Consider the following 12987-nt stretch of genomic DNA (forward strand, 5'->3'; position numbering starts at 1 on the left):
TTCCCGATACATCCTTGACTGGAAGAATCTGCAAATTCCGCTTTGCAGCTCTTGAGAAGTATAATTTTTTGGTTTCCCCTGCCCTATCTGTCAGTCTGTCTGTCTGTCTGTCTGTCTGTCTGTCTCTCTTCATGTTTATATATTCATATATATATATATATATATATACATATATATATTTATATATATATATATATATATATATATATATATATATATATATATTATATATATATATATATATATATACGAGAGAGAGAGAGAGAGAGAGAGAGAGGGCAAGGGGGAAACCGAAAATTATACCTCTTAAGAGCTGCAGAGCGAAATTTGCAAATTCTTCCAGAGTCAAGGATGTATCGGAAAATGTAAATTCGAACGGGAGGAATTTATTGGACATTTTCCGGCCTGGAGGAGTAATGGACCTTTATTTCTCTTCGATTTCGCTCTCGCCTACAAAGTTAGTGTGCACCGAAATACATCGTGGCCGGGGTAGCTCTGCGATCTCGCTGTCAAAGGACGAACTATGGCGGATAGTGTGTGCGCGCATTTCGTATTATTATTATTATTATTTTTTTTTTTTTAAGTTTCTTGTTAAAGAAAACTATTGAGATAGCTATATGACTGTCCGGCCGCTATCAGATCTTGGTAATTTTTATTTTATGAGCTTAAAATTATCTACGGCCATACTACGTCTTGCTCCGATATATGTGTAAACAACGTAGGTCACCACCGGGATGTGGCTGAATGTTTCATGGGCCCTGGCTGAGAGTTTCATATAGTATTATACGCTGCACAGACAATTTGATTACACCGAAGAAACTTCGGCGTAGAATTTACTCATTTTATATGACAAGGTTCTCATTCATGTTATACGTAAAATTACTTTTGTTCCTAATGTAACATTTGTTTCTGCATTATTCTTTTCATAAATTATATAATTGCTTATTCAGCCATTGTATATAAATAAGGAACAATAAAACTAAAGTTTTTGTCACATTAACTTATTTAACTTTTCGAAATTCCTGATGAATGATTTTAGAAAATAATATTTTTTCCAATGAACCTAGAAACGATATTTTCAAAGACAGCCTTAAAAACTATCGTTTTGTTTTGTAACTTTTTTTATATTTTTTTGCTAAATAATGACTGCAAACAAGAACTTGTTTTGTAAATAACGGTTCCAAGAATCTAAGCGAATCATGTTTAAAAATTATTCATGAAGAAATTAAAGATGTTGATACTGTTTTAAAGTGACTATTTTTAGCGCTGACTTTCACGGACGCCTGAAGCTATCATTTTCTAAATCAGGTAGAAATAGACCTTCATCAAGGGCAAAATGTAATTTTAGGAATGAAATGAATATTATGGTTAATCAAAACAATAGATATTTGTACCTAAAAGATGCCTGGTTTTTTTTATTCTAAAGACATTCTTAAATAAGCTAAACCTCGTTTCAAGTTGAAAACGTTAACCATTAGGTATCATAAACTTTCAGATATAACTCCTTTCATGATTAAATTACATTGTATTTTGAATGGCGACGAAGTATATTATTTATCAATATTATCAATAAAATTTGCTTTATAGAAGAAAGAAAAATTACCCATTTTGGGAATGAGCCAAATTCAAAGTTAGTAATAAACATGCATTTTAACAGATTCCACAATGCCTTTCTGGTGCCAAGGCAAATCTTCATTTTGTAAAGTATTCAAATTTCTGAAGGAATGTCGTCACTGACACTTTTACTATTGCCTTCAGTCTGCGTCTGTAATTTTTTTTTCTTTTTTGCGGGTGGTGGGGGAGTTGGGGTGGGGTGGGTGTCCCGTCAAGATAGAATTTATACTTCAGTTGCATGGATAGTCTTCTTTTGATGTAAAATTGTACAGACATTCCCTTTAATAGCTTTTAAACGCACAATTATATACTTTATGGCATCATAACTTTTTGTATCTAAATGCATCACTAGCAATAATTATCTACTGAAACTCATCAATAGATACAATCTTAGGTACGCACGGAAAGATCAGTAAAGTAACGGAGTACTCACAAAGCGATTCTGATACGAAGAGTCCAATTTTAGAGTTGGAAAATCCACATTTCCGTACTTATTAGAAGGACCTCATCACCTAAGAATCATATACAATGCATCTGAGGAGTGTTGGTGAAATACATGAATCTTACATTATCTACTGATGAGAAACTATAGAAACTAGTACCTATGGAGAAAAGAAAATGGAATTCGGTAGGTCTTTAAATTAAGCGAAAATAGGCCGACTTTTTTAGATTTATATAGACTAAATAGTAATACATGAAGAGGAAAGAGGAAATTAAAAAGTTGGAAGTCTTTTTATTATAGTCAGAAAGGGAGATGGCCAGTGTACCGTAGATTACCAAGAATGAATGAACTGGTTGCATGTTCTTCATTTGGAAATTATATAGAAAATATTTTTCCAGCAATGACAACAACTTTGAAGGAATGTAGGCCTAGAGGGTGACACAATGTTTTTCAATCATTTTCATAAGAAAATTCAAACCGTGGTATAGAAAATATATAGAGAGGAAATGAAACTTTTGAAATACACTGAGACTATGAAAGACGAATTAGGTGAGGCAATTTATGTTGTGCATGCCATAGATATCAAGCACAGCTTGATAAAGCAAAAATCTGATACGTGATATTGAGGCTTGACAGATGTTCTGTAAAGATTTCGGGAAAATTAACAGTATAAGCAGAATTACTTCCAACTGCCAGTATGTAGCAGGAGAGTATTGTTCAGGGTTGTTATCATGTCTCAATAAAAAAAGTTATATATATATATATATATATATATATATATATATATATATATATATATATGGAATAACGCCATTTGTAAAACCGATTAGTGTCTATCTACCATTATATAGTATCTACTGGTTAGATGAATAAAGCAGAGCATGAGCCTACTCTAGAAAATAAATAAAGCCTTTATCAAAGATTGATCTGGTAGTTTATTAAGGAGAATCTTGACTCTTATTACATACTCAGGTCAAGATATAATACTTGAGAGAATATCTTAAGGAATACATAGTTAACAATCACTTTCTTACACTCTGACTCAAGTGATAAACCTCCTGAGAGTTGCAGGCTATCCTAGTGGTTTTGCCCAAACCTTACACAAATTTGTGATATTAGGCTTAGCTTACAAGGAAAGAAAAAATGGGAGATGTTATGGAATTCGTTTAATAAGATACCGAGTTTAGCATTCAATGAAAAGGTGAAATATTCCTAAAAATATCGTCAAGAGAGACCAACGTTACAAGAACTCCTTAAGGAATGCAATGGAACGTAATCCATAAGTAGTACTACGTATTACGGCCTTCAATCATTTACCTACAAAATAATAAAAAAAAAAAAAAAAAAAAAAAAAAAAAAATCAACCTTAGCTTAGGAATTGTAAGTTTACTTTTACCCTTCCGGTACTTTGAACTGTATGCACTAAATAGCTCGTGGCCTGTATTATAAGGAACACAACTGTTTGAGTAAATTACATGTTTGGTGATATGAATAAGAAGTTTCTGGAGGTGGAGTTTGCAATTGCAGAATTATAAGTAATATGTTTTGGTTCGCGCTGTAGGAAAGCAGAGTGCAATAGCGGAAACCTGTTTCGGTCTTCCCCTTTTCAGAGTTTCGAAGTTCGCAATTTATCTATCCTATTTGATATTTATCATAATTGGCATGATATAATATAATGGAAGTGAGTTTCATTGTTTTTAGGAGACGTTACGAGATCTTGCTTCTAATATCCCGTAAAAAAATCGCGGGTTGTCTCCTTCTTTTTTTTATAAGTATTAGAATTGTTAGTAAAACAACTACAGCCTTTTTTCCGTTCCACACCATTTAGATTGGCTTTTTATTTGAAAAATTGAGAAAATCGACCTGTTACAAGTTTTTATTAAATGAAAAATCATTAGCATAATTTACTATTGGAATCTTCTCGACACAGAGGATTTTATTAACATTTACCAAAACAGTCCTAAAGTTTGACTCGCATGCTTCCTAAATCTATTATTTTTAATTATATTTAATGAGAAACTTCTGTCTGAAATAGGGAAATGCGAGCCTGTAATATAAATAGAACATGGAATAAACAGACTGAGCAAGTAAATCCTATTTTCATTTGATATTTATTTCTCTAAATCTAGAATATCATCATTTTATTCCCCTATAATAAGAGAAAACAATGAACTGAAATGCACAAATAACGTCATAATGTACTATATATGAAGAAAGTAACTTAGGATAAATTCACCTAAACTCCATACTGTTACCGATAGTTAGTTTCCCAAAACGGCCTAGCGAATGTCTTTAAAACTTCTTACTACTAACCTTAACATAAGGGGAAAATCGAAAAGAAAAGAAAACATTACATAGATGGATAATTAAGACCGGAGTTGGTATACAAAGGCCTTTCCTCTTCCGTTAAATCTGGTGAACGGCAGGGTGGAACACTATATCCATTTCTAATATGGAAATATGAAATCAACGCATTTCCACAAACATGTTGTGGAATCTACGGCAGTCCACATTTGCATTTCGAACGGATATCTCCGCGATATAGATCTGCTCCAGAATAATGCTTCTGCACCATGATAAACCATCAGTTATTGGGCAGAGGAGGATAGCATTGATTGGTCTGGATTGCCAAAATACAATATAAGTAACAACAAAACATTGCCGCAGTGCTTTTGACCGAATTGTACGCCTAACTCAATAGTAAACACTAACTTATAGTAGAAAACCCAAGTAATTAATGAATTAAGCTAGCTTCTCTAGATATGTACTAATATACGAAAAACGTCGTATGAACAACTGGCATTATATATACATATATATATATATATGTATATATATATATATATATATATATATATATATATATAATATATATGTGTGTGTGTGTGTGTGTGTGTGTATGTGTGTGTGTGAGTGTGTGTGTGTGTGTGTGTGTGTGTATGTTACCTCCTTCCTCAAGAGGAGGAAAGCAGAAAGCTTACCTGATCTAGGCGTTTTTGGTAGCATAGCCTTAGAGCAGTAAGGTACTGAGGTGCCATCCGTTTTCTCTCTCTCTCTATCTCTTCCTCTCTCCTCTCTCTTCTCTCTCTCTCTCTCTCTCTACTTCTCACAATTACCTAAGGTAATTAAATCAGACTCGTGAACTAGAAAAATACATTTATTTAAGAGCAAAGCACTAACTAAATAAATCAGATTCTTAACAAAGTGATTAACTGAAAGGCTAAGTTCAAAGATCCAAATAACTCAAAATAACCCTGGGGATCGAACTAAACCCTTCCACCCCTTTCTCTACAATTACCCACGTTAGTATAATCATAAAACTAGAAAGATCATAGCACAGTCTCAGTTAAGTTCCCATATCTAAACAGGCTAGATAAGTTCCCATTTGGTCCAGATCCGCCTAGAGAAGAGAGGGAAAAACATATACATAAGCAAAAGAAAATAAATCAAAATGACCAAAATTATATGTGATTATGATCTGTATATTATGTCATGAACTTATGACGAAACTATGACGACACTTATGTGGGAGTGTCTTGTGAGGGAATTCATGCTTGCGTACGTGCGAGCTATTTCCCTACAAAATGAGAGAATAGGCTACCTTAGATGGAGAATGATATGAAGTCGGCAAAGGGCCAAGATTGTATTTTTAATTAGTGTGTATGATTAGTGTTGAATGGGTAAGCATACTTATTTTTTTAAGCCAAAGTGTGGCTTGACTTTGTATTTTTAATATTTGTTTCAAAGATGTCCCATTCCAGATGGAATGGGACATCTTTGAAACAAATATTAAAAATACAAAGTCAAGCCACACTTTGGCTTAAAAAAATAAGTATGCTTACCCATTCAACACTAATATTACACACTAATTAAAAATACAATCTTGGACCTTTGCCGACTTCATATCATTCTCCATCTAAGGTAGCCTATCCTCTCATTTTGTAGGGAAATAGCTCGCACGTACGCAAGCACGAATTCACTCACAAGACACTCCCACATAAGTGTCGTCATAGTTTCGTCAAAAGTTCATGACATAATATACAGATCATAATCACACCCAAACATCTGCTGCACAAAACCAGATTCAGAAAGCAAATCTGCTTCCTGCTTCCACTCATGCACGGGCATAGTATGTGGTCTGTTCTGCTTAGGCAGCAACCTTCAACATCACTCCACCCAAAGAGGTTGTGTCAGCATTTTTCGAAGCGGAGCTGAGCTCGTCACTTTGGGACCACTGTTTTCATGGAGAATCAAATTAATGACCTCTGCATTTCAAGAATGTCATTGCTCGTTATATCCACTCATCATTTCATATATACAAATATATATATATATATATATATATATATATATATATATATATATATATATATATAATATATATATATATATATATATATATATATATATAATATATATATATATATATATATATTCCGAAGGAAGTAGTAGGGAAAGGCATCCTCATCTTTCAACAGTTTATTAATGCCGACGTTTCGCGACGAATTCCAGGTCGCATTTTCAAGGCTAAAAATATATATAAGTTTACGAACATTAATAATTGATCTAATTTAATTTATATTAAAAATGTCATGGCAACAGCTCTCAATACAGTAAAAAGTAAAAAGTTAAAAGGTAAAAGGTAAAAGTTAAAAGTTAAAAGTTAAAAGTTAAAAGTTAAAAGTTAAAAGTTAAAAGTTAAAATTGAACAGCACCTTCAAAGTCAGACATATTAAAAGTACAGGACTTCACTAAAATTTCAGAAACACCTACCTATACAAAAAGAAGAGTAAAAACTGACACAATATATGGTAAAAATACAGTGAGGCAGACCAGCTGCCCAAACTAGGCTATGAACAATTTTATAGAGGACGTTTGGGTATTTAACGACGGTACAGTCTTTTTAATAATGATAGATTCTAAAATTGTCAGGTTGTTGTTGTTCCGCATTTGGCCCAAGATAGAAAAATCCTTGCTGTCAATATATGTTTTACATGTTTTTGAGTGATTCCGTATTTTGGATTGTTCTGGATTTGATAACTTACTACCTGTTCTATGGCTTATGCCCCTGTGGGAATCAATTCGAACCTTCAACAGCCTCCTCGTGCATCCCACGTATGTCCCGTGATCACATCTCGGGCAAGTATATTTATATACGACGCTGGACGAAAGCAGAGGACTGAGTCGGTCTTTGACTCTAAACAGCGATCCAATGGTTAAGGGATTTTTGGGGATAATTTTCAAGTCCACAGCCGGAAACATCTTTTGAATAGTGGATGTGCATGTTCTCCTAAAGGTATCATCATGCAAGAAAGGGAAACTTGCAAACATCTTTAGTCTCGATACAGTAGATACCGGTGTTGAATGCACCATTTTCTCTGTCAGCAGTTTGTTTAGAGATCTGAAAAAAAGTCGTGAAGGAAAACAATTATTATTAAAATATTTCACCAGAAAGGATATTTCGTCGTGAAAGCCTATCCAGTTTGATGAGTGAGTATAAGCTCTATGGAGGAGGGTTAAAATAGAGTTCCGTTTAAAATTAAAGAAACACGAACTATAAAAATTCATTCCCAAACCAGTAAATGTGTTTTTTCTATACACACCTGTGTAAAAGCCTGAGTCATCTCTGGAAACAATAAGATCAAGGAAGGGAAGCCTGTTATTTACCTCTTTCTCCATAGTAAAACCTTATGTTTGGATGTTGTCGGTTGACGAACTCCAGAAAGGACTCTGCAAGGCATTCATAACGAAACAAGGCGAACGTGTCGTCAACGAATCTCGATAAAATAGGGGAAGGAACCTAATGGGACATTCATCCATTATACGCTCCTCCAGGGAGCACATAAAGATGTTAGCAAAAATTGGACCCAATGGTGATCCCATGGCCATCCCTTCAGTCTGCTTATATAAAATGCCATTGAAAAACAAAGGGCGTGTCCAGCACGGCCAGTTCTAAAAGTTGTTTTAAAAAACGCTCAACTAAAATTATTAAAGATTGCATCTTGATCATGAAAAAGTTTGTCTAATATTATTTCAATAGTTTCTCCTACCGGGACGTTAGTAAACAAGGATTCAACGTCTAAGCTTACCATATATAAATCTGAGTCCTGTCTGAGAATGTCCTCTTTGAACTTGGTGGAATTGGTTATCAAAAGATTGTTTTTTGTTAAGGGCTCTAACAAGGGAACAAGAAATTTGGCTAATTTATAGTGAGGCGTATTCTGCGAGGAGAGGATTGGGCGTAAGGGAACTCCATCTTTGTGGATCTTGGGGAGACCATATAAAATACCATATGATGATCCAGTGGAAAATAAGTCTTGGTAAGTGTTATCATTAATTACGTTATTTTGTTTGAGTGTTCGTAAAAATCTATTAATTTTATCCTCTGCTTTGAAAATGTTGTAATAGTCAGGTACGCCTATCCTTTCAAATTTCGTCTGATCATTTAAAATATCTCCCATCTTATTTAAGTATTCATTTTTGTCCAGAATGACAAGACCCTTACCTTTATCTGGTTTTATTATTATGATGTCCTCCTCTTTCGCCAGGCTTTTTATAATATTGAAGTCGTCCTTGCTGAAAAATGGCATCCATCTCGATTTTAAATTGTTAAATACGCGATGGGCTAGTGATGAGATCTGGGACTGTAGAATACTCAAATCGGTGTCGAAGGGCAAATCCTTAATACGGTGAAAGAGCGATTCAATTGGTAAAAAGAACTGTTGGTAGTTAGGTTTGAAATTAGGTAAACAAAAATCCAACCCCAAGGACAGCAAGAATTCTTCCCTTTTTGATAAAATCCTTTTTGAGAAGTTAAAAACAGTGCACAAACTTTTGCAAAACTTAGGAACAACAACACCTAATCTTGCCAATTTCCTATTGTGTCTCTCGATAACCTCCTTGTTAAAATTAAATATAGTTTTGTTAAAAAGCCGGGTAAAAATAATTTTATCTAACAGTGACAGGGAATCATGAACAGCTGTTTTATGAAAATTGACTAGGTTTTTTAAACGTTCTACGTTCTTGTGTTTACATGTAATTTCTAGTTCAAGGAGACGTCTAGTTGCATCAGCATAAAACTCGGAATGATATAACGAAGCCTTATACACTTTAAACCTAACAAAGTTTGGAATGACATTGTTTAACTGACAATACTGTAAAAATTCCAAGTCTAGTTTGGTCTTTTCATACTTTTTGTTTTCGTAAGTTTCTCCAATTTCCTACATTCACTCAGCAACTGTAAACCATACCGTCTTCTTATAAGTTCTTGAAAATGGTTAATTCCTCTTGATCTCAGACGAAGAAGGAAGAGAATTGCGAAGAAAAAGCTGTTGACATCCATTCCGGTTCGTAAAGCCCGAAGAGCGAAGTTCCCAATAATTACACATAAGGGCCGGAGCTGGAGCTCAAAGAAGATATATTCCAAGGGAAGTAGTAGGGGAAGGCATCCTCATCTTTCAACAGTTTATTAATGCCGACGTTTCGCGACGAATTCCAGGTCGCATTTTCAAGGCTAAAAATATATATAAGTTTACGAACATTAATAATTGATCTAATTTAATTTATATTAAAAATGTCATGGCAACAGCTCTCAATACAGTAAAAAGTAAAAAGTTAAAAGGTAAAAGGTAAAAGGTAAAAGGTAAAAGGTAAAAGGTAAAAGTAAAAGTTAAAAGTTAAAAGTTAAAAGTTAAAAGTTAAAAGTTAAAAGTTAAAATTGAACAGCACCTTCAAAGTCAGACATATTAAAAGTACAGGACTTCACTAAAATTTCAGAAACACCTACCTATACAAAAGAAAGAGTAAAATTGACACAATATAGGTAAAAATACAGTGAGGCAGACCAGCTGCCCAAACTAGGCTATGAACAATTTTATAGAGGACGTTTGGGTATTTAACGACGGTACAGTCTTCTTAATAATGATAGATTCTAAAATTGTCAGGTTGTTGTTGTTCCGCAGTTGGCCCAAGATAGAAAAATCCTTGCTGTCAATATATGTTTTACATGTTTTTGAGTGATTCCGTATATTGGATTGTTCTGGATTTGATAACCTACTACCTGTTCTATGGCTTATGCCCCTGTGGGAATCAATTCGAACCTTCAACAGCCTCCTCGTGCATCCCACGTATGTCCCGTGATCACATCTCGGGCAAGTATATTTATATACGATGCTGGACGAAAGCAGAGGACTGAGTCGGTCTTTGACTCTAAACAGCGATCCAATGGTTAAGGGATTTTTTTTTTGGGGATAATTTTCAAGTCCACAGCCGGAAACATCTTTTGAATAGTGGATGTGCATGTTCTCCTAAAGGTATCATCATGCAAGAAAGGGAAACTTGCAAACATCTTTAGTCTCGATACGTGTAATCCTGTCTCTCCAACACTGCTCCTCACTATGGTACATATCAATTGCACATACTTCTCTGGCACCATCTTCTCCCTCAGACTCCTCCAATACCATATGCAAGTCCCTTTGCTTTTCCCTGAATTTCTCCATTAGTTGCCTCAGACAAAATATATCATCTGTTGTTCCCCTTCCCCTCATGAATCCCATCCGCTCTTTACCTATTCCTGCTTCTTCTCTTAGTCTAGTATCTATCATCCTTTCCAGTATCTTCAAAGTGTGGAACATCAATTTAATACCCCTATAATCACCACACTCTTGGACATAGCCTCTCCCTTTAAAAATTGGGATCAATATACTCCCACGCAACTCATTTGGTATCTTTTCTTGCTCAAGGATCTGTAACATAAGATTGTACAGTATATCCATTCCTTCATCTCCTAATGCTTCCCATTCCTCCACAGGAATCATGTCTGGTCCGGTTGCCTTCCCATTCTTCATCTTCCTCAGTGCATTTAGTATCTGTTGCCTAGAAAGCCTCATTACCAAGTCAATGTTCACTTGCCCATCCTCTCTTATTAGTCTATTATTTTCTTCATTTAACAACTGTTCGAAATATTCTTTTCATCACTCCACAATGCCTTCCTCCTTTCTAAGTACTACACCATCTTGATCTTTTATTTGTTTGATATATGTAATATCTTTGGTGCTCTTATTTCTATCCTGTGATAGCTTGATCATCTTGTTTAATCCTTCATTTGTCCCCATCATCTTACAACATTGCTTTAGCTTGCGCTACCACATTTTTTCCACCTTGTTTTTCTCTATGAACCTATCTCTGTCTTCCGTTAACTGTGACTCTTGCTTTTTTTTCCTTTCCTCCTTCTTGTCTTTTACTACTCTTTCAATGTCTTCATCACACCATCAACTCTCCTTTTCTTCCCATATGATACCAGATGTCTCTCCTAGCGGCTCCTTTCCATACCCTCTCATTATCACTGCATTTCCTGCCCACCATGCTTGAACATCTTCAATCCTATATCTATATCCTCCAAAACATTCCTCTTAAATGCTCTCTTCTTATCCCCTTCCCTCACTAATTTGTACCATTTAATTTTCCTTGTACCTCTAGCTTTGGTTTTCTTTCCCCTTTTAGCTTCAAATACATACATAGCAACAATCTATGTTGGGGGTGTACATGGTCGCCTGGGATAACTTTGCAGTTCTTGACCTCCACCAGCTTTCTCCTTTTATACAGGAAGTATTCTATCTGGGAGCATCTTCCTCCACTCCTATGTTATTAGGTGTTCCATTTTCTTCTTAAAGAATGTGTTTACTATTGCCATGTCGAATGACACAGCAAAGTCCATTACACTCTCTCCTGGGTTTCTCTCCCCAATTCCATGGCCCCCATGTTCCTGACCAGTCGCCTCATTTTCACTTCCGACATCTTATGTTTTCCCAGTTTTATGCATTACTCCATCTATGTCTCCAGAAATTTCCTTTCTCTCTTCTGTGGTGCATATGCACTTATGATATTTAGAATCTCTCATCCATAGCATATCTTCAATCTGATGATACAGTCATTCTTTCTATACACTTCTATTGTTGTATTCTTCAGTTCAGCAGACAGTACTATGCCAACTCCATTTTTACCTAGTTTATTTGCTCCATATGATATAACTTATATCCATCATCCAACTCTTTAGCTTTATTTCCTTTCCATCGCATATCATGCACACACATAACATCTACTTTCTTTTCTCTCACCAACTCAGTCAGTTCTCTACCTCTCTCAGTCATGGACCCAACATTAAGGTGACATATTCTAAATCTAATTTGAGCTCGCTTCTTTAGCTGCACCAACTCCTGATGCAGTAGCCCTAGCTTTATCACAGGGAGATGTCTTTGCATCGTTTATGGAGTAAGCCCTGGTATTACTACTTTCTATATTTAAGCTCATTCCATTTTTAGGTTTTGGAACAGATTTTTGCGGCCGGTTGCCCTTCCTGACACCAACCCTCCCTATTTATCTGAGCTTCAAACCAGTACCCATAAGGGCTTGCTTGCCTTCAGCTGACGGCAGCAAAAGGAGAAGCCCAAGTTTCAGCTGAAGGCAAAATAAATTTCAAGGGAAAATAGTAAAAAAACTCTAAGGGTTAAATTTACAGGGCGATGTACTTACACTTAATGTTAATCTGCTAATTCAAGGTGCCAGCAAGGACGCTAATGACCCTCCAAGGCCAATCTAGTACTGGAAACAATTGTTTGGAGCACTGAAACGCATGTTCAGGGATACGTGTGTTGATTTGCAGCTTGTACAAGGAAGAGGAGATCCACTTCACGGCAGGTAGGGATGCAGCAGGCGAACCTGCAACACGAAACATCTTATAAATATGTGCAATACATATGAAGGGTTGGATGCGATGAGGCCGCCAGTACTTTGCCTTGCTTAAGGTAAATATTCTGTTCTCATAACTTCTTGAGAGGGCAAGGAATAAATGAATTACCGCTTAAACATTCATATATAAAAAATAGAGCAGATACAATTACAACCTCCTGGCTGGACCATTGCACCACATCTCC

General features: G+C 35.4%; 1 protein-coding gene across 1 annotated transcript; it reads right to left on the minus strand.

Moving 5' to 3' along the window:
* Positions 1 to 6203: 6203 nt before the first annotated feature.
* LOC135208925 (uncharacterized) lies at positions 6204 to 10902 on the minus strand. Its single transcript, XM_064241492.1, has 2 exons — positions 10477 to 10902; positions 6204 to 6290 (listed from the first exon to the last, which is right to left on the minus strand). Exons 1-2 carry the CDS (start codon positions 10900 to 10902, stop codon positions 6204 to 6206), a joined length of 513 nt encoding a protein of 170 aa, XP_064097562.1.
* Positions 10903 to 12987: the final 2085 nt, after the last annotated feature.

This window comes from Macrobrachium nipponense, chromosome 11, assembly GCF_015104395.2.
Source record: "Macrobrachium nipponense isolate FS-2020 chromosome 11, ASM1510439v2, whole genome shotgun sequence".
NCBI classification, from domain to species: Eukaryota; Metazoa; Arthropoda; class Malacostraca; order Decapoda; family Palaemonidae; genus Macrobrachium; species Macrobrachium nipponense.